The sequence below is a fragment of the Scomber scombrus genome, chromosome 12 (assembly GCF_963691925.1).
Source record: "Scomber scombrus chromosome 12, fScoSco1.1, whole genome shotgun sequence".
In the NCBI taxonomy this organism is placed as follows: domain Eukaryota; kingdom Metazoa; phylum Chordata; class Actinopteri; order Scombriformes; family Scombridae; genus Scomber; species Scomber scombrus.
The window spans coordinates 11,063,096-11,090,025 of NC_084981.1; the positions used below are offsets into that span (position 1 = coordinate 11,063,096).

Here is a 26,930-nt window from a genome sequence, read left to right on the forward strand (position 1 = left end):
GTGAGTAACATTTAAGGACTAAAATATGAATAATTCAGATTCACCCAATATAAATCTGAGTTTTGAGAGGATTACAACATTTTTTGGCAATATTTGAGGTCATAGTTTTACACTCTTTGGCAACCATGTTTTTAATTGGTCATCTGTCTTTATTGGCAGGCTTCAAATGTGGGCTTCCTGCTTTCCTCTTTTCTTTCCGTCTCAAGTTTGTTTCATTGGCAAGGCATCTTTTTTTGACGGTGCTATGTTGAGTTATTTCGTAACTTCTGTGATTGATGATCCTGCAGTTTGCGCAGCAGCTGTTTTAACTGACTCGTTTAGCCACGAAAGAACCCAAACAGTTTAATTTGACATCATTTGCAACTGTAATTAAAATCATTTTGCATTTCTTTAACTCAAACTGTGCAAGCCAGGGAGGTGACGAAAACGTCGAACATGTAATGTCATAGCATCGAATTTTGGGTTGACTATTAGCACTTAAGTAATGATAAATAAATAAATAAATGAATAAATAAAATGTTGATGCCGGTGCTGCTTAGAGGAGCTCTACCTGTAGGATGGAGACAGTCTGAGAGAAGTGGTGCTGCTCCATAGTGGATGTGGAGTACAGAGCAGCCAGTGGATGGTCAAACTTCTGCAGGTAGGCGTTGCTATACCCTCGATGGTCCAGATCATGGCACAGGCAGGCGATTAACAGACCCTTCTTCTGCAAACCAGTATAGGTGGACAGGAAAAAGGAAGTCAAAATTTAAAATTCAAAACTCAATTTTATTCATTTTTTCTAGCAGGGGTAAAACCTGGACCCAACCCACAGGAGCGAACCTCTAGCTCTGTGAACATCCCAGTCGTTTTCTGTAAGATGGCGTACATACAGTGTGCCACTGTCACCGCGTGCTTCCAGTTGTGGTAGGGCACACGCCGGTAGTTTTTCCGTACAGACATGGTGAACTGACACAGCTTCTCCAGCTCAAAGCTACATACAGTGAGACAAGATCACACGGATTAACATTTAATCATCCTTTGATGAAGTACAGACACTGACATCATCATGACACTTTATGACACCTTACCTGGTCTTTCCACAGGAGTTATGAACCATGTAGATAAAGACAGCAGGCCAGATCTCCTCAAAGGGAGATATGTCAAAGTGGAACCTGTAGGAGAAAAGGAATACACAGAAGGGGAGTCTTAAATTAGCACACCTGGAAAGAGGAGAGACAGATGAGGGGACATCTGAGATCTGGGGTGGGAGTGTTAAACTCTTGCAGAGCCTCTTCATCCAGGTCTGGACTGTGTCACTGTGCCCTTAACAGACACCTTGCTGTAGACTAACTACAGTCAGAGTCACAGGTTTAGAGGTAAAGTGACTAAGCCTGAATTGAATCTGGAGCTAATATGGCAGCAAATACACGACAAGCTTATAAAATGTCCTCAAGGCTCATTAAGAGAAGCCCATTGAGCATTGGAGGAAGGACACTCACATTTCAATCTCTTTATAAATGGGTGCAGGGAGGTTGAGCTGGGTAAGGGTCTTCCACTCCTCTGATGTGCAGATGCTGTGATAAGACAGCTTCTCCATCGTCACTCTATAAATGCATTCAGAGTGCCGGATCCTGTGGTACATCTACATGCAGAGACATAATGGGAAATCACAGAACAGGAATTAATCTTTAAAATGTCAAGAGAGAAGCTGAACACTCAAGCATGTGCTATAAAAAGCATGGAAATATCTTATAATATCACTGTTGGATTTTCCAATAAAGCAAAAAGCAGATATGCACTGATACTGGTATCGGTCTGATACCGACTAAAATAGCTGGATCAGGTATCAGTGACAATGGGCCGATCTGGTATTAGATATCATTATTTCAATAAATAACAATTCAGCTAAATTATATCTATGTATTTATTTGTCACAGCTATAGACTATAGCAATGTTTAAGTCAAGGCCAGTCTCTTCCAAACAGTGAGACATACAGCTTATTAATTAAACACTATTGGATCGGTACCTAAAACCCAGATATCTGTATCACTATCAGGACGACAAAAGTCAGATTGGTGCATCCCTAGAAAAAAGTTTAGAGACAGTTAAGGTAACAGTCCTCCTTTTAGTTGTGTGTCTCTAAAAAAGTGTCTCCACATCTGGTTTGTATCCCTGTCCCCTTCCCAGACAGGCGGGAATAAGACAGTCAGGTACAGACACCAAGCCTCACACCTTCCACCATGAATCACCATAAATCAGGAGCAGGGCTAAGTGAGTTTCCTCGAGACGTGAGGCATAAATTACAGCTAAACATAAATCCTGTCAGTGGACGGATGCAGACAGCTTGTCTTAAAATATTAACATGCCTCATCAATTTTAAAACCAACTTTGTGACGCTGCTCCTGCGTAAGTTTGTCGCACGAGCTGAGGGTGAGTCAGGCTGCACAGAGACGAAAGGCTTTGACAGAGAGACCACACAACGCAAGCTTCAGGAGTTAGCATGATTCATGAAATGACTGTGTGCTCCATGTAAGGATGACCATTATGAAAAAATAAGCATCTATTCATATTTTGGATCAATTCAACCTTTACTTAGAAGCTTTTGGCATTATCTTTGTCAAAAAATGAATAGACAAGTGGAAAAACCTGTAGTCTAGTAACAGCTGAAATAAGCCTCGCAGCTATGAGTATTAATTTAGGACGGTGATGACGCCAGGACAACAAAGCTGTACAGTTATCTGAAAATAATGCGCACCCCCTGGCCAATCAGATTTGAGTATTCAAGGACACAAAGTATTATATAATCTTCAAGTAATGTACCAACAGTGGAAAAGATAAAGAGCACACTTGTGTGGAAAATGATTTGAGAGTATCAGTAATTCAATTTACTCACATTTGCACAGTGTAAGGCCAGAGCACAAAAGACAGCAAACATCTTAAAGTTGTTCTCATCTGTTTTAGTGAAGGCACTTCCGCTTAACTTGTTCACCATCTGCACCACACCTATAACGCTCCCCCTGCTCACGATGGGCATGCACAGGATGTTCCGCGTAGTGTAGCCGGTTTTAAGGTCCACCTCTCTGTGAAGGAAGATAGAAAAATATAACAATTTGACACATAATCCATTTAGAGACTTTACAATGTGACCCAGACAAGAACAGCATGTTTAAGTCTCAATTCCTGGTGTACACTTAAATCCGTAGGCTGCTCTAATAAGAAGTACTACAGTGTTTATATCCAAAATAAAGCAAACTGAAGCCAAGCTGTCCAGGACCAGTCACGAGACAACTTTAAAAATGTTTGAGATTTATAATATGTGATGACAAAGATAAGTGATGATACGTGTATTGCAGAGTCTTTTGGAGTTTACCGGTTGAACCGTGGGTCTGCATAGGCATCTGGGATATTTAAGACTTCCCCTGTCTGAGCCACTTGGCCAGCTATTCCCTTCTCTATAGAAAACCTGCAGGGAAAGAAGAGAGGAGAGGCAACATGACACGTTTTACAAAAGTAATCAAATGGATATTATATAGGACTTCTTATTTTATTAATTAATGTTTTAATACTAAAACTACAAAACATTATTTACATTATTTACATTAACTGAAGGGACTCTGATGCATAATTAGCAGCTCAACTGCATTTCTTATAATTTTTGTCTTCATTTTATATCAGAGGAATGTCTGAGCTGTTTAAACTGTATTAAAAAAATAGAGCAGGACACAACTTTTGGACGTATGGAGACAAAAGCCAAAACTGAAAAACTGAAAATGATGAGCCATATGTGTTGCAATTATCAGACAAATATTAGTACTACTACTATCTACAGTAAACTGAAAGAGGACTTGCAGTTTGCAAGAAACAGGAACTATTACACACCTAATTTCTTTGGTTTTCCTAAAGACAGGTTTGCCTTCTTTCTCCTCCCCAATATCGAACAGGTCAGAATACAGTTCTTTGTTGTTGTGATCAACCTGGAAGAGTGCGCACCTGTCCGCATTCACCAGGTTTTTTGCATATATCTGCAAAACATCAGGGACAGAGCCTTGTGAGCAACACGGAAAGCTGAAAGACCTGAAAAAACATGAATGTTGTCTCTAGCACCTGCAATATAATTAGATCAGATACATATCTAGAGTTTCATTTGATAGTTTCTCTTCGATGGAGCAATTAAATGTAGAGGTTTAAAACAAACACAGTTTTACTACGGGTCATTCTGGTTCAAATTTTGTGTTTGAACCAGATGACGTGAATGACCTGAGATGACACTATAGTCCCAAGGCAACAAAATACATGTATACATACATACAAACAGAGAGGTGGGTATTAGTGAAGTAAACAGGAAAAGCGTGTTTATAACTCATACAGATCACATTTGTTTTAGATTTGCAAAGTAGAGAAAATGTTGCAAGCTAAAAAAAACATGCCTTCTTTATGTGGAGCCAAGTATGTTTATTTATCTATTATATTATTAATGAATAATTGTAATAATGATTATGAGAGATAACATTATTAATGTCAACAAACACGTACAGTATAGTAAGGAAATAATAGCAATGCCCCATGAGTATCGAGTGGGCCAGTGTGTATCTGTATTACAGCAGCATTACTACTTGCTTTAACACACATAATGTAACACACACTCCGAGGATGTGTAGCCTTGAAGACAATGTGAATGAACACCTACTTGCAGAAATCACACTCACCATAATATGTTCAAGTAGAGAATCTATTGCCACAATGTTATCAAAGTATGTTCTGTGCGAAAAGAAGAAATGGCGCATTGAGATGTTTGACAAATGGAAAGTTCTGATGACGTTCACATTCAAGACATGAAAGCTAAATTTCCTAAAATACATTCATTTATTTTACTGTGTGAGAAGAAAGCCTTATTTAACCTTTGACCTTACATGAAAAGAGATGAGATACAGACTCACTTTAGAGTTCATGTTGTAATTTCTCTGATGTTGAAACTAAAATACACTATCATTACATTCTTACACACATGAACGCTCCCAACAAACTGACAGCGATTCTTACTTTGACACATCTAGTAGGAAGTCATTGAGCTCAGTCTGTTTGGCGAGGCCTCTGCACACCTAGAAACAAAGAAAGGAAGGTCATGATCTGGCCCACAGACGTACAGTATTAAACATTTCCGATACAGCACATACAGCATCCTGCTTGTACTGTAAACAAATCACCTTGCTGTCTACACACTTGGCTGTGGGCCATCATGATAAGTTTTAGTAACAACACAGTGGTTTGCAGTGAGCGGCTAACCCAGGAGTGCATTGTGCTGCAGTGCTGTACCCGCTCACTGAGGCTCAGAGATCCACTGTGGCCACTGCTGCAGTGGGACACCGCTACTCTGAGGTGTTATGCTATCTGTTCAAATAAAAACAGCACTGGGGCATAATGACGTCCTCTGGGAGCTGTTTGTTGAATCTATGGCTTAGTTGATTGGACTGAGCCCAGTGACAACCCAGTTCCTGTACACAGTGGATTTCCCCATTAAAAACACCTGTGCAGAACCAGAACAAACAAAGTCACTCAAGATGATAATAAGTCGGACGGGCAGACTTCACCTTGTTCCCACACAGGTCCTCAGTGAAGTGTTATAGTACTATGCCACAATGTGCATTTTCAAATTTTTAACCAGGTCCCTGTGGAAGTTTACTCACCTGTACTTGATGAATGGCAACTGCTGCCCACGCTAAATTAGCTGTTGCAACCTGGAAAAAGAAAGTGCAGCTTAGCTCCCAAGAAGTGGGGAAAACAATTAAAATATCACAATTAACACACATTTCCCAGACTGCTCCGCTCCGCACAACACGCGGTCTCATAATCACAGAAGAGCCAGTCGGCCTACAGATTCGGAGCCACTCTTGGGATACAGTTTCACCCCTGTAACACTGGTGCGTCCGTCTGTTTAGCACTGTGGATTAAAACTCATGCAATGTGAAATAAAAGCTGCATTATTAAATATTTCATATCTTAAAAATATATTTCATATAACAGGTCAAATAATGATGATGATGTGTAATGTGAATGTTTGATAATATCATTATTAACCAACTCTGCAGTTTCCCCCAGCACTACAGAGCTTTTAAGCATCCCTCAGCTCATTGTTTTAGCTTTTTTTATGACCCACAGCTTTATTGTTTTGGTTCACTCTAAATCAACCTTGTTTCGAGACACAGCCGGCAGCAGTTTTCAGGTAAAAAGCTCTGATTAACCCACAGTACGCTACCTGACCGGCACCAAGCCGCAGAACATAGTGGAGCATTTTGCAGGTAATGAGCCAGATACTTCTCTTGGGAAAGTTGGTGAATACCAAAACTAAAGAGCTAAAATGGGAGTGAATTTGTGAAGTACTAAAAAACACAACTTTAAATAATGTTCCTTCATGTATGCTGGGTGTGTAAATCAGCAACTGTTTGCTATCAAGTTCACCACAACAACTTTATAAGATGATAATACGCAAATGTTTTATTTTTCAGCTTGTTGCGCTGACCCAAGTGGCCAGTTTAACATTTCAAGTTCAGTACCATGACTGAACTTGCTTGAGCTACGTCATTGCATTATTATTTTATAAATTTTAGCATGTATGTATTTTAGCACCTGTAGAATCTCCCAGAAATACAGCATTATTCACAATCAACTGAACCCAACAAAGCTATAGAGATCTTAAACAGATCCAGATTAAGGTGAATACCAGGCTAACTGTAGTTCTGTGAGCCTTGCTCCAGCCTTCCACTCTTGGTGTGTTTTGTCTGGGTCAGACTGACCTCCTGGTGGCTGAGGTTGAAGGGCTCCTTGCCCCAGTGCCGATGCAGCTCCAGGATTGCAATGAGGTCCCCGATGGCAGTGAGGATGGGGAGGCACAGGACAGAGTGAACATGGATCCCTGAGTCCTGCCCTGTGCCGTCGGGGAAGCGCTCGTCCTGGAACATACAGGTCAGTGAAGGTCGTTATCACCCGAACTGCACAAGAGTTTAACAAAGGAGGTCAATGAAGCTGCTCTCTGATCTGACGTTTTTGTCTAAGATGTACTATGTATCAGACACAATAATAATAATAAGCCTGAGCTTTAATGACAGAGGGGCATCTGATTTATTTGTCTTGGATGTCTCCCAATGATGTGCACTTGAAGTAAGTACTTCTAAGAACCCCAGAGCTTTTTCCAATTTTTTTGGACATCTCCTCAAAGTAAGTGTGAAACTGAAAAAACTGGATTATCATTAATTTTTCTGTATTTTACACTAAGCACTCTAGTGCACAAGTGTAGATGCAGAATTTAACGGGCAAGAACCCCCCCTCTTGAAAATTCAAATTCAAAGATTTTTATCTCTCTGTAAGGAATATTTTATTTTACTGCTGAATCAAACAATCTAGTGGTGATGGTTGGATTTGATTGATCGAACAAGTGGTGATGTTGAATGTAAGCAATTAATTGAAACATTTATAGAGGTCACGTTATCATAATAGTGTTATTATATTGTCATAATTAAAATAATGCTATGCAGGAAAAAACACTTCTACGATGGGCAAATCAGTATGAATTAGAAGAAAACTAGCCTTACCCCCATGATGTCATCTACTAGCAGTGTTTTGCGAGTCTTGGCAACATGAGCGGCAATGGTTGTCCCAAATGCAATGGGGCCGGAGGGAATGAGGCTTGGAGGGCCATCCTTGGCCCCCGTTGGAGTGAACACACATAAACTCTATTTAGATGCATAGACAAGAAAAGAGAGGCAGACAGAAAATGAGAAAGAAATGTCAAATAAATGCAAAATGCTAAACTATTGCAGTGTAGAAAATCTGTTCAGGAAATGACCTCTGCACTTACATTGTTGCATTCTCCCAAGAAGTAAAGTGCAAATCCATCAGCTTTTGTTGCTGGAAAAATGAGAGACACGTGGGTCAGAGACCAGCTGTGCATAGGCTGGAAATTCAATAGGACAGTCGAGTAACAACTGATATTTGCTGTCAGCGGACGTCTGTGTTATGTATATTCTCTCATTTGAATGTGTCCAGCACACACAAAAGTGCAAATGACAGGTATACCTGAGAAGGAAAGAGTGGAGACAACAGTCCAGTTGTAATCTAATAACAATCTATTAACAATGTCCCACTTAAAAACAAGGGCACTTTGACCGAGGGCTTTGACTGCCATCCAGTTCATCTCATTCCCAATCCTCCTCTCCAGTCCCATTTCAGGCTGATATATAGGTCATGTTATCATACAATGTGACAAAAGAGGGAGACTGGAGAAGCAACAGTGATGTCACTGATGATCAAGAAGTTAATGAGTAGTGTGGTTTGGGTGAACTGATCCTTTGGTTTGGTTTGGTCTATTGACAATATTGTAATATATTTATACAATATGACATATCAGACTTTGTCAAGGATGTAAGGATAAAATCCTGAACTTATTTCCATCATTGTTCTGTGTGTTTTGTCTAGATTGAGAAAGACATTAAGAGTCTGACATTAAGATATTTAGAAAAAAGGAAATGACTAATGTGATTTGCCAAGTTGAATGGGGGAGAAGACCATCCATTTACAAAAAGTTCTTAATTTTTAGTTGAGCAGGAGATGAGTTGGGATTATGACAGCAAGCTTTTCACTTAGTGTCCAAATGGTTATTAGAGTATTTGACACCAGTCTAATGAGGAGATGTTTATACAAACACTACAAACATAATTACATTTTTTCTATAAAAAATGTCTGCTGTCAGTGTCGGCTTGCAGATTCAGAGTGACGTGAACTGAAGCTGAGAGGATCAATAAATTGAATATTTTCTCAGTTTACCTTTTTTGATGATGTTGCACAACTCATAGAGCAGGAGTTTGTTGTCTCCTCCAGTGTCCAGGCGCTGCTCGATGTAGCTGTTGAGTTCGTACACCACACCCTGCATATTTGTGTCCTGGTACTGCTGGACACAAGACACACAGAAATTGCAACTCCACAGCCTTGCATAAACACTAAGATTGAATTTCAGGATTCAGCAATTGCTACAACAAAGAAATATGGGACAACAACCTGCATCCTGTACTGCACCAACTAAAACATTACCACAGCTGCAAGATTTTTTTTTTTTTTTGAATGAACAGAGATTATCTCCCTGCCATTCACAAAGACAGAGCCATTCATCACAACATTACCCTCCACCCTTACACTCCCCTTCACTGCTGCATTCTAGCCCAGGGATACCCCCGCAGTCCCAAGAGGAGGCCACCGGAGCCCCACAGCTCTGATTAGAGCCCTGGCAAAGCTTAGCTGCTCAGCCTCAGCTTAAAAGTGTGGTTATGTAAGAGACAGACCTCTTGCCTTGTACGGGGCCAGAGAGCCGTCTATTTCTGCGCCTGCAGAGAGGGTGAGGACAGGACGGCAGGGAGAGTGGCGTACTAGAAAGCCTCCCCCACGGGACGCCTTCTATCCTCCCACATCCTGTTTGCACAGACGTATGGATGACGCACTGAGGGGTCGAGTGGCCCTTGTTTTTTTTCTTTTCTGTGTATATGTGTGTGTGTATAAGTCCCTTCTACCCAGCTCCAGGGCCCTACTGTGGGCATCTGTAAAGTGTAGCCTCATGTTCCTTGTCACATGAATATATAGTAATGAAACAAAAACTTACCCTGCTGACTTCTTTAGCTGATGTGTCATCTGTGAAGAGAGAGAGAAAGAAAAAATCAAGAAAGAAAGAAGAAAAATCCCAATGTTAAACAAATGTCTGAAGAACAGTTGGAATACATTTAAGGATACGGTATTCTTAACAGGTGGACGAGACATGAACAATCAAGTTGTGTTTGAACTTGGGCTTTTATTGTGCAACATTCTTCCAGTTTGTGATGGTGCCATGCCATTGGTCTGACGGCCCATTATTCTGAAACTCTCAATAGTCCAAAGAAATATCCCATTGGACTGAAAAGCCATTAGTCTGATGCCTTGTTATCCCGGAAAACAAAAGCCCACTGCTCTGAAGGCCTGTTGCTTTGAAAATACGCACTCTCCCTGGAGTTTTTTGCCCCTGATACATTAGTTTATTTTGACATGCAAGTGATCATTTTAACCAAAGCCATGATCTTACCCTAATGCTAACCAATTGTTTTTTGTACCCAAAACAAACCAGATCTTAATCATAGCATTGTCACACCATAAAACACAATTATTTTTTAACAAGCATATCAAAATACACTAAGAGTTTTTTAAGGGCAAAAGATGACGGAACACCTGACCATAAATAATGCGTCATTGTTGGTTATCAGACACTGATAAAGTTTATTACCTATTGCAGAACATACCGTTTATATATTACTGAGGTATTCTGCTAAACTCGGCATCATGTTTCACAAAGCAGAACTCTGATTTAATGCAATCACACATCATAAAACTTGTGTGGACGTGTTGACAGTTATGTTGTTTTGAAATGTCAAACAGTAATGTTACACATCTTCCTTTATTTTATGTAACTTGGTTCACAGAAGAGCTGTTAAACATCAGCCAAAATGAAAAGTCTTTCTTTAGGAGTCATACAAAGACATATGTTATGATTTAGTGATGACCATCTGTGCAACGGGTAACCCAGATCTATTAAAATGAGCAATATGTTGACAGAGAACACCAGCAGTCAACACCTCCATAGGCTTTCAGTCCAATGGTACATTTCTCATACTGTTTATTAAGAATAATCGGCAGTTGGACCAATAGGAAATCCCTGCTAGGTTGATAGCTTAAAGTGAGACTTCACTTTTAAAATGCAAAATGAAATTTGATTCATAAGCAATAACCCTTGTCCAATTAAAAAAACTCAGGAGTTTTTCTGCTGCAGCAATCGGCCTGATGTGACCAGTAGCTTATGTTAGCTCTTGTTAGCTACTGTTAACTGAATTGGTTCGCTGACTTGAGGGCTTAATGAGTTGATACTTGACTGACCGACAGCAGGCTCAAAAGCAGTGTTTTACTGCCCTTACTGGTTGAAAGTTTCATGTTTTTTTGTTTGGATATGGTCAGATGCTCACTCTGTTACACCTGTAACCACACCCAACACTGATGTCATGGTGTACTGACAAACCCTAGAGTACACCTCAACATCAATGTAGCAAGATGAGAAGTTAAACCACTGGAGGTCAGTAAAAACAAATTTGTCAGGCGGTGTTCAGTTACTCTTTAATCGATGGATATTAAATATGTGTTACTATGCAATTATTCATTGCCACTGCTGAGGAAAGGTTAACATGCACAGTCAACTTTCCCTACATCAAACTCTGAAATCAACAAGAGTGAGCAACACAGATATCTGGTCTGGCTGTTTGAAGGTTGGGTGGATACTCTGCAGTGGGTTTGTGCACCAATGGTTTACAAAGGCACATCCCCACAAGCAACCAGTAAGCAAAACCATATGTTCTCCTCACAACAGTAGTCAGGTGAATGTTAAATGAGCAAATGCAAAAACTATGCAGCATTCAAAGCATTAACACACTTTAAATATAAATTATGGATGAGTGTTTTGTCTACATTTGATGCAGGTTCAAATTATGATCCTTTTAAAACAAAATTAAGAGCGGTATTAATTTAACTTGACAAGTGCAAAATTTTGTGGCCTTGAGAGCAAATTCCTGGTGTGATTTCAGGCGGTTGGAGAGACAGTAGACATATGACTATTGTCTTTGGACGTGGACACTGAAGTATGTGATAATAATGAAAGCCTCAGCCAATCATAACAGTTTCTGGACTTATACTCTGGGAGAGGGTCTGGGAGTGCTACTTGGGATGAAAATAAAACCATTCACACAACTCAAGCAGTCTTCATTACACACGGGCCAACAGCACACGAGAACAGTAACTGCTCAGATCTCTTTGATAACTTTTCATGTGATCAAACCATGCAAAAAGCTGGGCAGATTTTAGAAACATCGACTGAAGTGCTGACTCGAGCTGGTCCTCTTGTGAAACAAACCTCTTTGTACATGTGAAGAAAGAAATTACAGCCAGCTACATTGTTTGTTGTTTTAAACATGCCTCCAGTATGCTATGAGTTTCCTAACTTAGCCATGAGAGCTATTTTAGAGTGAACCCCTGGCCGTGCGTGACGTCAATCAGAGGACAGAGAGCTGCACTTGAAAGACTCCAAACCCTTTGAAAGATGAAAACTTTTTCAGGCAGAATCTTTTTTTATAATGACTTGTTGAAGCCAGGATTATTCAGACATGAAAAAATTACACAAATACAGTTACTTGCATTTGTAATATAAAACCAAAAAACAGCTTAACAGCAACCATGTTTATGCAAACACAGAGATATATTCATCTTGATTATTGGAGATGTTATACAGAACTTTATTCGGTAATGAAAGGAGACACCATGTTTAATGTGGGTGAATGACACTCACATTACAGTTACTGCATTTAATTCAAGACTTTCATTTGCGTATCTCTGAGCTATCTATGTGATATATCAATATGATGTAATATAGTACATGGTGTGTACATGGTGTAGTGCACAGTATATTATGTTGTATGGTGTGCCAAACTCTGTGCAAGACCCTTGAGACAGAGGACTGTATAAATAAACCTGATCTGACCATACAGATTGTACTGTAATGAAAAAGATTCTGTAAAAACATACCAGAAAATGTAATGTTCATTCCTTTTTTGGGATGATTGCTACTCACATGGGATTTTTTAATTTACAGTGTACGTACAGTTGTACACTGCCTCGGTGTACGTGGTGTTTAATAGTGCAAGCAGCATGTACAGATGCCTGGGTAACTGTGAGCTATGAACAGCACTGGAAGTTTTGACCTGAACTCTCAGCTCTCAGGCCCCCTCCTCACCACCTTGGATGTGGCAGCGAAAGGCACAGTAACGCTCAATAGAAGGGAGGTGGGGGCGCATGATAGGTCAGGACAGTCAGTTCAACTACAAATGCGAGCAGACACAAACACAAACACTGGCACTCACGTTGAGTGATGCAGCAGCAAAAATACAATATGAGATAATTAAAACTTAAAAAATATTAAAGTCTAGTGACTTGTTGGGTTGCAGAGGAGACATGATATGATGTTGGTCTCCATTAAAGGCCTATAAATGTAGGACGCTACATTGCGGTGGTTAGTTCTCACCAACACATTGTTGCCACTTATCATTAGTGTGAAGTGTTGCAGTGGCTCCAGCAACACTGATATGTAAGAGCACGACCGGGTGACAAGTCCTATCAGTGAAATAGCATTGCGGTGAGGATATGATCATATTCTGTTATCATGTTACTAAATTCGGATCTAAAAAAAGTTTAATTTAAAACTAACAAAACAAGTATGTCAAGTTATGAAGTCAAGTTTGTTTTACACATAAAAAGGAATTTGATGTTTAAGTCATAGCACTGAACATCAATTTGATTATTTTATGTGATTTTGCATATATTTTCATATAATCACATACATGTAAAATAGTATTATTTCAAACATGCTTATTCCTACACAAGCTGTTTCACTCCCTGAAGTATGGAAGGGTGTGTGTTGGTCCCCAAAATATGCTCACCCATTTCCTTGTGTAGGAAATGGTCACACGAGTAGCACTGTTTGTGGCGTGGTCCAATTACAGTTGGACGAACCGTCTCTGCCGGCAACCCATGTGCAGCAGTCCCAGAGGAACCACAGGGTGAGCTGCTGACATCAGACTGGGAAGGTACAAGCCAATTAGGACTGTCCCTGCCTAGCACTGTGTCCACAAAGTGAAAATATTTGAGTGGCCAGAAAATAACATGAAACTGTTGAACATGCAGGCTAAACCATGGAAGATGAAGTACAGAAAATATCAGTGCATAAGAACCAAAGAGATATGGAATCAAGTGCCCTTTAAATCAATTATGCTAAACTAACTAACTTTGTAACTGACAATTTTCCTATCCTGTTTTGCAACAATAGCATCTTAGTTTCATCAGGTTAGTGTCAAGGGATTAATCCTAATGGTAGAGCTTTCCTTTGGGCCCGAGAGGGAAGGTACATTCAAGTAATGTGAACGTGTGTCTAAACTTTTGACTGGTACTGTGTGTGTGCTGTTTGTTTTTATCACCATACGATCACGGTCAGCCATCAGCAAAGAGACCAGTAGTCTGTTCTGATGCCATCCCATATTTTCAGGGAGCTGCCGTGCTTTTAGTAAACACAGGAGGAGAGGGCCGACATGTTCTTAGAAAATATACCGCCGGCTCACTAAACACTCAACGCTAAACACAACTGTCGAGCAACTCCTAAACTCAGCAGAGGCTGAGCAGATGTCTTCTAGTAACTTTCATCACTGCATTCAGCCTTTTCCTGAACCTGAACAACCTCTATAAGAGTGTTTTTTCAGTGGTGCAGCACTGGGATGTTCAACTTTTATCTGGCAGGTAACAGGCTCAGATGTGTGCTGTTCTGACGTCTAAACCAATGCTTATCAGGCAGGTCTTTTTTCAAGTTTTTTGTTTATAAGGAACACATATAGTCCTGATCCCATCCTGATTCATTTTATTGGCTATAATCCTGCATACATTTTTTTGTATAACAACTTTCACATATTGAGTTTATACAAAGAAATAACTAGATGTATAGTTAATCATATACTGTATCATAACTGTATGTTTCTGTAATGAATATCTACATTTTGTATTAAATTCTTATGTATTTCTATTTTATGGGAACTCCTCTTCTGATACATTAATTATTCTCATTGCACAAAACCAAGAATCTGAAAGTGAATTATGACACATTACACTGTGACCTGTAAGATAGAGGAGCACACACCTCACAAACCATCTTTGGAAAACAGAACAAACAACAAAGTTAAAACGAATGTATCAGATTAACATTAGAAAGAACAAAATCTCTCTTGTCAGTATCTAAAAATGTTCCTTCAGTTCCAAGACTGCAACATCAGTATCCTACTGACTAATAGCCTTTTCACACCAATCACAAATATCCAGATAATTTGAGCATTTTGATTTCATGGTGTCTAATGACCACTTTGGTGCCAGGGTGGGTTATTTGTAACACAGAAAAAAGACCCAAAAAGGATCCACGTTCATTGTTGTGGATATCTGTGAGCTGATAGAAGAGTTCAGCTGATAAAATAATGACATACTCATCAGATCACCAACAAGGACTCTTGCATGTATGTAAAACATTAACAGTTCATAAATGCAGTCAGACAGACTAACGCTCCGAACTGACGCAGTAAGACATATTTATTACTATTTATCCTTTTCAACTATCTACTACAACTACAACTAATCTACTGATAATTCAGTGAAAAGATTAGAAGGAAATGTCGACTGCAGCTGCCGAATGTAGCTCAGGGTAGTTTGGTGTTACTGTTTCTGGAGGTGTGGAGAATTATCTGAAACTTCTAGACTGAACTTCTTTGATTTCTTTGAAATTACTCAGTATTTGCTCTGAAGCAGATGTGAAAAATATGCATGAGGGAAAAAACGTGTTGTTTGCATACTGACACTGCAATTTCTGCATTGCAGTAGTATGATATGGTTGTAAGAAAGAAAACAAGATGTGCTGCAAATTATATTTGATAAACTGATAAAGTGTTTAATTGATTTTAAAAATACTGCACAGGAAATTGAACACAGCTTTAAAAGTTTAGTGCAAAACAAAAATGAAAAACTGAAATTGAAAATCTGATTAAAAAACATAGCTAAATAAATTGGAGAATTTCTGCCATAGTCATATTACCTTTGTCTGAGTACTCACACACCTACACACGAAAGCTTGCAGTACATGAAAGCACAAAAGTATCTGGTTAACTGTTTGATTTGACATGCTGATAAATGATTGAAGAAGCACCCAGAAGATATCCACAGCCCCAGACTGAGGCCTTTCACAGGAAAAATCCCTCAGTCAGCTGGGTCTAATGTGCATGATACGTGATGGCCGCTTTATTGATCTGACGCCACAGATACACAGTCTCCCACAGGACGGTCAGCTAGCAGTGACTCAGCGGTCAATATGTGCCGACCTAGTGGTCGTCCTGCATCGACCTGCTCCATGGAGGACATGCAGCTGGTAAAAGCAGCTCCTTCTTCTTCTTCTTCTCTGCCATGTTTCCTGTTCACCTACACATCAGTCCTCCAATTTCTCTTTCACTGGTTACTTTTTACTGTAGATCTGTCTAAAACAGCGATCCAGATCTCAATGAGACCTCCTCTTTAATAAAAAAAGAAAAAAGAAAAAAGGATGAACTAACAATCAGGCAGTCATTGCAAATATAGGATAATGATCAACAACTAAAAACAAAGCCTTGTTGTTTGGCAGATAATTTTAGCTGCATTTCAGACCACAGTTTTTTTTCCAACACTTGAAGATGCACTAATTTAGCCCTGTGAGGGGTGCTGCTCCCCCCTGATGGAAAGCCCTGCAGGTGAGACAGCTCTCTTATCACAGTGTTAGGGTATGAGGTTCTGCTAAACAAGCACATCTTTGTCTTCTTGTGACTGCCATCCAAACACAGCTGAGAAATCGAATCAGCTGCTAAACAGCTCGACCCAACTCTTGCCCTCTGGAGTCCAAGCCAGAAAGGCCAGGGACTTCTCCCTCAAAGCGCTCCTTTACCAATCAGACATGCTGTCTGACTTGTCAGGGATATTCAACTTTGCAAATAAGGCTCTCATTATGAATTCTGGCAGACTTTTTTCAGATATTTCATATCTAACTATCAGATTCTTCTTCTTTGAGTACAGATTCATGTAATATGGGAACTGTGTATAAAGCCTTTAACAAAATAAGGATAAAACCTGTTAAAATAATATATTATATACACTGACACATTTCAGGCTTTATCCAGATTTAATCCACAACTCTGTTTGTATGAGCAAAATTTTCTTTTTGACAGTCTAATAAACAGATACAGATGCATACATACGTGTACCTGATTTTAAGTGGTTCTGATTTTACTCTGAATACACAAAAATTGTCTCTCTCTCTCTTTCTCTGTGTGTGTGTGTGAGTATGAATGTGAGTGTGTGTGCATTGCAGAAGGCTCAGACGAGTGATGAGGGGCCTACCCCATGACAGCGTGTGGTGTGAAGTAAACATCGCCAGTGGGACAGTGGTCAAAGAGAGGTGTGATGATCAAATGACATTGGCGGTGGTTTTGGGAAAACGTGCTCTGCTCACTGCGTTCAGTAACAGGCCACTACGAGGCTGATCTGCTCTGTAGCACACTGTTATGAAAGACCAACAGCTGCCTTGCAAGCTGAGGCCTCCGTTGAATAAATAAACACTACTGTATGAAGCAACAAAGTCATTAAGAATAAGAAAAAAAATAAGTAAAAATCGTAGTTTAACAAGTGTGCAAATGTGAATGCTTTTTCAGGAATTACAAGCTGTAACACAATTTTAGGACAAACAGACTCACACACACTCGCGTGTATGCGTACTGATTTATGTAATCCGATGTTGTCCATCACATGATAAGTGAGAACGGGACTGGCTACAGGGACTGCTTCCAGGAAGCAGCGGTTATCTCAGTGACAATCACATGATGACAGGTCTTGCTGCTGCTGCACTTACAAAGAATAGAAGATCAATTTGATCTTTAAACACTGTCACCGGAATATATGAATAGATGTTTTGAATTGAACGGGTACTTTTATCATTAAAAACATGTGCAGGAACGTCCTTAAAAACAAAGGGAGAAATGTGTCATATGTGTCATCAAGTTTCACTGTTTCCAGCCATCATCCCAACACAGTGACCATTCAGCCTGTGTGATGAACAAGAAATTAGACAGTGCTTGTCATTTGAGTGGATACAGTCACTGAGAGGGAGACGCAGAGAGGCTTCAGAGTGGTGCCTAAGTGTCTGTTCACAACGGTCTAACAGAGGAAGTGGACTTAGAGTGATATTGCTGATGTGATGTAAAGATCAACCCCGGGAGAGACAAGCGGCATAATGAGAGAGCTGTCAGGCTGATTACTGATGTTTTCACTCCGAGTCTGGTTCCCTCTCCCACAGCTTGAGAGTCCAATTGTTTCTAATGTGGATTCCACAATTAGATTTCAGGTTAAAATTGGTAATGTTAAAATCCAAATTAGATTATAGAAAGCTAAAAAAAACAACAGGAAATGTGTTACCTTGTTGTACATATTAGGATTAATATTATACTATTTTTTACTGTATGTTGTGTTATATGGACCTGTGTCTGCAATAAAGTTTATTATATATATATAATTATCTGCCATTGTCTGATAAGAATTTTGTAGAGAGCAGAAGTCTAGACACTCTGAGCTCAGCAGTAGACTGTATACCTTCATATGACCTACATTTATCAGTATGTGATGGTACTCACTCAGAACTAAAGGTATGCAGGTGGGCAAATTCTGCAAATGCTGTTTATAACCAGGAGGACAGTTGGTGAGGCTGCATATTTCAGCAAGGGAAATGCTACAATATCGCTGATGTTCTCCCTTTCACAACATGGAAAAAAAACATAAAACTGTGATCTAGTGATGCCAACATGCCGTATATGTGGGTCTCGACTGTGTTTTCTCATCCAGCAAATTGATGCGGGTAACCATTTTACAAGGAGCCTTACGCCTAAGGAATCAGTAATCTAGTTTACATTACTGTTGACCAAAGCACATCATGGCACTTTAGATTTTTCTACCTTTCAGGCAGTTAGTGGTTATCGTGCATTTCCTGACAAAAAATTGGAGTCAACTTTGAAATCTGAAACTTGCTTGAAACATGTAATCCATCCCAAATATACACCATGTCTGCTTACGTTTTTGTCAAAGTTTTCTCTGTGTAATCACATGGTGACTTTTTGTTCTGTGCAAGAATAACTTTAAATTTGTTCACTGTGATGGGACACCTGACACGAGCGAGTTTCAAGCCTGTGAGTAGATTTTTATGTTTAATGAAAAAAATAAAACATTTTGAAAAACTAAAAACAGCCATATTAAGGATATGTTATCTGTTATAAATGGGCTAAAATATACAAAAACTAATGGTTTCTATGGTTCTTTAAACTATTGAGTCTTTGGGGAAATGTGGGAAAAGTGAAGTTGTCAACTGAGAGAACTACACCTTTGCTCTAAGGGAATTAAATTTCATGACTCATGTGATAACTGAGGAAAAACACAGAAGAGCCTCAAACCTTCCTCCTTTCTGTGGAGCTTTGGGTTCACTCTGTGATGAGTGAAACAGAGCTCTGCTCTGCAAAGGATTCATCTGCTCTGATCTAAACTAAATGAGTCAAGTTATTCCTTCTTGGCGCCAGCAAGTTTGATTAACATGAGGGCCTCTATTTGGTACCTGTCAACCTTAACACACACACACACACACACACACACACACACACACACACACACACACACACACACACACACACACACACACACACACACACACACACACACACACACACACACACTTACATATTGTATACAGGAAACAGTTTCAAACTGAGACTTGAGAAGTCAACGTCTCTGCATGGCAGCACTGAACACTACTGTCTGTAAACCTCATGTAGAAAGCAGCTTCAAAATGTGACAAATCCATCCTCCGCCAGTTTCCCCCTTCACTTCAACACACCCACACCCTGAGGCAGTACAACCCCCTCCCCACACCACCACCACCTTCCCCACCCTCCCCTGGGCCCCCTTCAGCCGGCTGCATGTCTCTGGAGGTCGCCTCTGACGTCAGCAGCTCGACTGGGCAGAGTGCCAGCCCTGTAGGCCCTTGATGGATGCGGTTGGTCTGAGAAACAGTCCGCTGTGTGTGGGGCGCACGGCACAGACTCAACTCCGCCTGCTCAAACGCATCTAATGACCTGTAAACACCCGACAGGTCCGTTCCTTCTCCCTTTCTTCTGTCTATCACACACACTGGCGATTAAAGGAGACACATGTGAAGTTGAGTGATTTGTACTGCAAATGGCCGGGATAATAAATAGAACCCGCAGAGGAACACTCAGTCTCTGGTGATCCCATAGTGTTTAAGAGAAAGAGTTTCAGTTTTTCAGTGCAATAAAAGCAAACGACTGACGTGGCTGCAGATATTCAGGGCAGCCTGTATTTGTGGTTGACTCGTCAGGAATTTATTTGGGATTATGTGAGCTAAAATGTACAAACATTGAACCAAAGCAAAATATTACAGAAATTACAACTCTGCGTCAATATACTCAAAATCCGCTGATCCAATCATTATGTCGGAGTGATCCAGAGAGCTGCAGCCTGTGTGCGTGTGTGTGTGTTTCAATGTTTGTCCCTGTGTGTGTGGGAGTGGGTGTACCTGCAGGCCTGCTGCTGGTCTTCCTCTTCAGCCATCTGTCCAACGTCTCTGCACTCACACTCTCCAACACAAAGTCGTCCAGCATCTGCGGGTGCAGCGAGAGGTAGGCCTTCACTTTCTCATCTGTCAAGCCTGTGGAGAAAAGAAACAAAACACCTTTTACTTAACTTACTACAAAACTTTATTCATGAAAAATAACTACCGCTGGGAGATGGTTGAAAAAATCTGGGAAATATTAGAAAAAGTTTAGAGGACAGCAACATGAGGTATAAGAGGGGTGACAGCATGTGTAAGTGCGCAGGCTACAAACAGCCGAAGGTCATCTTTACAGCTAGGTGAGCGCGGTGGCAGCAGCGCCTAGGATCCAGCTAAAGCTCTCAGATAGCCAGGCTAGCTCACTTATGTTTACTGTAAAGCTGTGTCTACAGGGATAGGAGCCCCCAACAGAGGCAGCAGGATAAAGGAGGACTCGATTGTGCTTAATAGGCAATTAGGTTCTTGAGAGCCTGCTAAGTGCTGCTGTTTACTGTCTTTGTTGTCAGGGAAAAAAGCAATTTGCCAGACCATCGTTGAGGGAAAGTTGTTTTTAATATACCCGCTGGCGTCTGCACGGTTCAACTGAGAGGCCTTCATGATGCGCTGGGAAACCATCATGTTTAGGTCATTCAAATGGAGTGTGTGTCTAAAACAAAGACATTGTAACTGTCTACATTCAGCCACAGGATGTCATCTCATCATGAGAACGTGAACTTGACGCTAACATGAAATACAACCAAAAGTAATTATTTGTGGACAAAGGAAAATTACCCACTGGCAGTGTTGAATTTACATTTTATGGTATGGTACACAGTAACTGTATCTGTTATCAGGTAATACGAGACAGAAATCCCCTATCGTTTTTATACTGCTTTCTCACGAAACGTTTGGTTATCAGCAGCATCTGTGTAGACTCCCTTCAAGTGTGAATCACAGGAGGACATGCAGCTGGGAGGCATGTGTTCTGCTGTCAGACACACACACACACACACACACACACACACACACACACACACACACACACACACACACGGCATGAAAATATTACTAAGTGGAGTCTGAAAAACGGTATAATATCGTGGTACTGAATGGCTACAGATGCTTTTGGACAATAAAACAGTACGCAAAGGGTGGCACAAAACAAAAACAACAACAACAACAAAATAAAACCAGATGCAGGAGATAGAAGCACCAACTTCCACTTAAGCACAAGTTACCTGTTGTTTGTGTTTAAAAGTTGCATTTGAGGAATAACTTCCATCCTTTCAGTCTGAATTGAATTTTATTTAGAATCAAAGTGCTCCTGACTCCTGGTAAAGAGATGGAGCAGCTACCTACGACCTTTGATCTATTCCCCCAGAACAAATCATTTGATCTCCAGTTACAATGGATCATCTGCTCGGCGTGTGTGTGTGGGTCGAGCAGGCTTGTGGTTGCAGGCAAATAAGGCAAACAGAGGTGGGGGTAAGTTTGGAGGGTGGAGGACGCTGCGGTCTGACGCTGTCCAGACACGAGACACAGCTCTTCAGGAGCGGAACGCCTCACGAGACTCCTGGCCAGCTCTGACGCACATCGGCAGAATACGGCTTAATAAATCAGAGAAAGTTAAGGGGGGTGAAGTGAGCTGCAGGGGACAGAAAGACACACAGAGAGGAGTAAAATGGGAGCGCTGCAAAAGGCCCTTACGACTTTGTCCTATTTGAAACACAAAGAAGGCACTGTCATTAGTGACACTACAAAAAATAGAAAAAACAAGGACGCTGTATGAATTTATGAATACAAGTTTTGTGTCTACAAGCTCTGAAAATTATTTAGCTATCATATGTGTGCACATGAACAGAAATTGTCAAATGTCCTATTTCCTTGGGGCAAAAGCAAACAACAGTGATAAAAATTTGCAGTGGGTATATAATGGTTGATAAAATGGTAATCTGTTTGAGCTCCATTCAGAGTACTTGTGTGACCTACACCAGCAGAAATTGTGGAAACATTAATTAGGGAAGTGTTGCTGGCAAAGCAAAGCAAAGCGAAGACCCCTAATATAGCCGCTGTGCATTTCTGACCCCGAACTTAACCCTTCACCTTTTTTTATTTTGACTGATGGACCTTTGAAAAGTACAAGAGCACAAAATCTATGTCAGCTTTTTAGAATAGGGCTTGTAATGCCTTATAGGAAAAGGCTACATTCTATATTTTCTTTTATTGTCAACAAATCCCGAAAAAAGAACAACAATGTTTTAGTGTTTTAGTCAGTCTCTCAACACTTTCCAAGCTCCCAAGATTGTCTGAGACTCTCAGACCCAAATCCATTTGTTCCAACAGAAGACATACATCTTTAAAAATGGGTGTCAACTACATGCTGTCATTTCCACACAAAAGTTGAGCACCATAGTTTTTAGTAAATGTTATCAAAACAGCCATAGAACTGGTGAGCTAATGACTCTTTTTTGGACAACAATGGAGCTCTATGGCACAGAGACAATACTTGTCAGTAAGATCAATTAATTGTTGGTTTGAGCCTTTTGTTGACAATAGGAGTGATATTAAAATTCTGCCAGACATGTTGTAACAACATGATGATGCACTGAATGCTTTAAGACATAATAATAAAGTAATATGATGCCATTTGATGACAATTTACACCATCAGGACGCTTCCTCATGGTGTAAATCTCCTTTAGTATAAATGTATGAGACCAGTGTTACAATTTAAACATCTTGTGCAGATAGTTTAAAACAGTATAATGTTCAGTGATGAATCAGTAACGATACTAACAAAGCATCACAGTTCACGTTCACTCAACTGGTGGTAAATACACACATTGTTGTAATGTATTTAAAGGGAAAATGGATTTATCGTTATCAGTTAAAATGCCTGTAGAAACAGTGGTTAATGGGAAAAAAAAATCAAAAACATAAATATTGTTGATCTGTATTAAAGAGGTCTGGAAAAAGAAGCAAGAAGAATGACTGGTTTGACTAAACAGCCACTATTGCAGCATGAAGATGATTGATGGCACTTCTTTCTGCTACTTTCTGCCGACCTTACAGACTTCTGAAGTCTTTAGAGTCGCAGCTCAACTTAATGTGACCGCAGTGACACTCAGAGCTGTGGGATATGCGTCAGTGTCCTGGGCCTGCGACTATGGCGGCTAATCAAAGGTGCAGCCAGATCTGTCCCACATGCTGTGGTCCAGAATGGTTAACCCCACTGGGAACCACATGTGCTCACTCAATCAGGAGAGAGAAAGACCGCTGTGGAAGAAGCCATGGCTTGGTCACTGGTTTGACCGGAGTTTTTTTCCCTTTTATTTCGTCAAACCTCAATAGAATTTTCCTTTCTGCTGGAGCCACAACTGCTAAAGATAACGGTGTCATCAAAATAAGCACAAAATATTTTTGATTTGATTCTAAGAAGCATAATGATAGAGAAACATGCCTAACATGTCGAACACACACAAACCAAAATGACTATAAAAGTCCAAATTCTCATTTTCTAACACGCTTTTTTGATTTGTCAGTTTACTAAATCTTCAATATCTTGAGCCAGTCCTTGAACTTTTTATGAGTATTATGAGTTAGTCCTGCATTAAAATTCCTACTTCAGTAAAAGTACAGAAGAATTATCAGTAAAATATAGTGAAAGTCTCAAAAGTAAATGTTTTCTTTCTGCAGTAAAAAGTTGGTTTATTGCCACGTAGGTTTTTACACACAAGGGGTTTGCTTTAGTCTGATGATAACTAACAATAAACATGACAATGAACAGTGTGAGGACAAAAACAGGCAAGTACAAAATAAAATAAACATAATTGACAAATAATATTCTTATAATAAAATAATATAGCTGTGCAGTTTTGAGTAAGAATGTGCAAAAGTTCCCAGTATCAAGTATAAAGGTCTGATGTATGTAGTATCATTATATCATCCCCCAAAGGGTCACAATCAACACTTCGTGCAATGATTAATGAGGTAGCAAAGAGGAAAAACAAAGTTTTCCTGCAAAGATTGTATTCTTTCTTTTGGACTTTTGCCTTTTTGTGAAATATTTTACATCTTTTGGTCTTGAACAGTTATTTAGATGAAACCATGTGAGAAGTTTAAAGGATAAATCTCTCCAGACATCTGAAATGTGACAAGGGGCCTCAAAAGACAGTGCTTTTGTAAGGGGTCAGACTCCAAAACATTTGGGTTTAATCTTTTACAGTGTATTGAATTGTATCAAATTATCATACTTTTTTATGTAAAACTTTGATCTACTATGTAATAACTACAGCTGTCAAAGCCAATAAAAAGCACATTTACCCCTGAAATTGAATGGAGAAGTATGCAGTAGCATAAAATAATGAAGTACAAGTATTTTAGAATTGTAAATAAAGTACTAGAGTGCTTGAACACCTTTGTACTTATGTGAGTTTGAGTCAAATGAAGTATGCTCATTCAGACAAATGTAAAGGCGGGAAACAGCTTGTTGTGCAGCATGTTTGTGAGTGGCTGAAGCCCAGCTGGCAGAGATTTCGGAGCCTGACTCAGACTTGGGCTTCCTGTGTAAAAGCTGAAGCCTGAATTCATGCAGTGAGGTATTGTTGCATAACACTTATCTTGACTATAGCACACCACACCCTGGGACTGGGAAGGGAAGGCCAAACTAGTCACAGTCTGTCTGGGTCTCTGCACTGTCACATCCAAGTTTCAGTACGAACACACTCCCATTGGACGAGGAACGAACTCCCGGACAGCGTGGACTGGGAATCTATATTGGGTCAGCACCAATTTGTAGGATGGAATTTCAAGCATCAAAACATCCTGAGAAGGCTTCGAAACAGTTTGAGTTTATGGGCATTTTTATTAAGGAAATCAATTAGGCATGGTCTGATTTTATATGGAAAAGTAAATGGCTTGTAGAGATGCTGTAAACTGTAAGTAATTTACTCCATCGTATAATGAAATGTGCTTTCAATAATTTTTTTTTTTTTATGTTTTGTATTAGTGTAGCAACTTTAAAGTGGTGAAACAAGCATCAGCGTCGAAACCTGAGGATACCGAGTCTTACAGACAGCTGTGGACAGATACAGTACAGATCTCAGACAAACATTACTTACATATAATAGCAACATCGTTCTGCCAAACATATTCCTAATCAGGTTTGGAGAACTGGTTGGAAGTTGAATTGTTGCAGAAAATCACAAAACAAGGGATACAACCAAGCCCACCAGTAGTTGTATTATAATTCAAAAATGTGATTCAATATGATATTAGAGTTAAAAGTCCTGAGACGTGTTGCAGGTCAACATTTATCAATGGCACACAGGAGTGAAACCCCCAGAGATTTTCTGAAGCCACATCTCTTTATCCTTTCCGACTGAAGGAAACTCCTGTGAAGCAAAGCCTAATTTCTCTCACTGACCTCTGCCTGTCCTTATTTTGCCTTTTATATTTTGTTTGATTTCAGCCTTCATGAGCTTTCGCTGCCAGTGTTTTAATGCAACACCACTCCAGTCTTCAACTGAAAGCTGAGGAATAATGATGATGATTGCACTGGGTATCTACGACTGCTAAACAACTTCCTCTTTAACTTCTATTTAACTTGAGGAATTCTATTTCAAAATCAGAGTTTCTCAATGAGTGTAAGTGACAAGAGACTCGTTCGTGAATCACAATGTATGCTTCTTAACTGAGAAACTCCCATCAGGCTCTTGCTGTAGCTACTGACACTGACGATGAATTTCATCATCAATTAATCAGTAAATGACTTCTTCCATTAATTAACTATTGGATATAAGAACATGATAGAAAATGCACATCAAAACTTTCAAGAGCCCAATGTGATGTCTGCAGCCTGGTTGTTTTGAGTTCAAAACACCCAAATAATGAAAAACAGAGACAATCAGCAAATCCTGTAATGTGTTGACCCAGCGAGAGTTTGCTTGATAAATGACTTTCATGATTAATTCATCATCAAAACTGTTTGTTGTAATGAAGTCAGCCCATGATGATTGCAATTTCAACATCTTGTCTGACAAATTTTGTCACAATTTACAATATTTTGAGGACTTTTTGTGTTCAAACAATTATGATTGTCTCAAGAAATCCGTCATAATTATAAAATGTAATAACATTTAATGACAGTAAGATACATTTAAAAAGCTTTAGTAGAAAAATGATAAATTAGGTAAGTGTGAGCTATTTAAGAGGTAACCACAAAGTCAAACATGTTTGACTTTTTGTCCTGAATTAAACTTGTAAAGTACACTAGTCTGGTAAAACTCTCTCCCAACAACGTCCATAAATAAAATGTTTAATTGAGGTGTGAGGGCCGAGATGGTTGAGCTTAAGGTTAGTAATGAAGGTTTTAATAGGTGGATTTTGTTGGGTGCGATTGTAGACGTTAAACAAACAGTGAGTGAGTAAGGTCTGCCTGAGAAGCTCTGTTAGGGGGGGAGAAAGTTCATGATGCATTGACTCATTTGGAAGGAAGGTTGTTAATACAGGCGGATGAGGTTGATTTTATTTGACCTGTGCTCTTCACAGAGTGGCTCTAACTACCAGTATTTTATGAAGAAAAGGTGGTGAGGTGATGGTGCAAGGAAAGTTTTATTTGATTGTTTTTTATGCAGAAATAGTGCAA

At 39.8% G+C, this 26,930-nt stretch overlaps 1 protein-coding gene across 2 annotated transcripts in view; it reads right to left on the bottom strand.

The window, feature by feature from the left end:
* Nucleotides 1-26,930, bottom strand: part of pde10a (phosphodiesterase 10A) — a 54,414-nt gene that overhangs the window by 3,589 nt on the left and 23,895 nt on the right. For both annotated transcript variants that reach the window (XM_062430594.1, XM_062430595.1), the window contains exons 2-17: nucleotides 20,271-20,402; nucleotides 9,627-9,655; nucleotides 8,801-8,921; nucleotides 7,836-7,885; nucleotides 7,570-7,710; nucleotides 6,775-6,930; nucleotides 5,668-5,718; nucleotides 5,024-5,082; nucleotides 4,690-4,741; nucleotides 3,863-4,005; nucleotides 3,354-3,446; nucleotides 2,877-3,063; nucleotides 1,482-1,624; nucleotides 1,071-1,154; nucleotides 823-973; nucleotides 551-706 (exon numbers count right to left, since the gene is read on the bottom strand). In XM_062430594.1, the coding sequence (XP_062286578.1) occupies nucleotides 551-706; nucleotides 823-973; nucleotides 1,071-1,154; nucleotides 1,482-1,624; nucleotides 2,877-3,063; nucleotides 3,354-3,446; nucleotides 3,863-4,005; nucleotides 4,690-4,741; nucleotides 5,024-5,082; nucleotides 5,668-5,718; nucleotides 6,775-6,930; nucleotides 7,570-7,710; nucleotides 7,836-7,885; nucleotides 8,801-8,921; nucleotides 9,627-9,655; nucleotides 20,271-20,402 (1,748 nt within the window). The remainder of the gene's footprint in view (nucleotides 1-550; nucleotides 707-822; nucleotides 974-1,070; nucleotides 1,155-1,481; nucleotides 1,625-2,876; nucleotides 3,064-3,353; nucleotides 3,447-3,862; nucleotides 4,006-4,689; nucleotides 4,742-5,023; nucleotides 5,083-5,667; nucleotides 5,719-6,774; nucleotides 6,931-7,569; nucleotides 7,711-7,835; nucleotides 7,886-8,800; nucleotides 8,922-9,626; nucleotides 9,656-20,270; nucleotides 20,403-26,930) is intronic.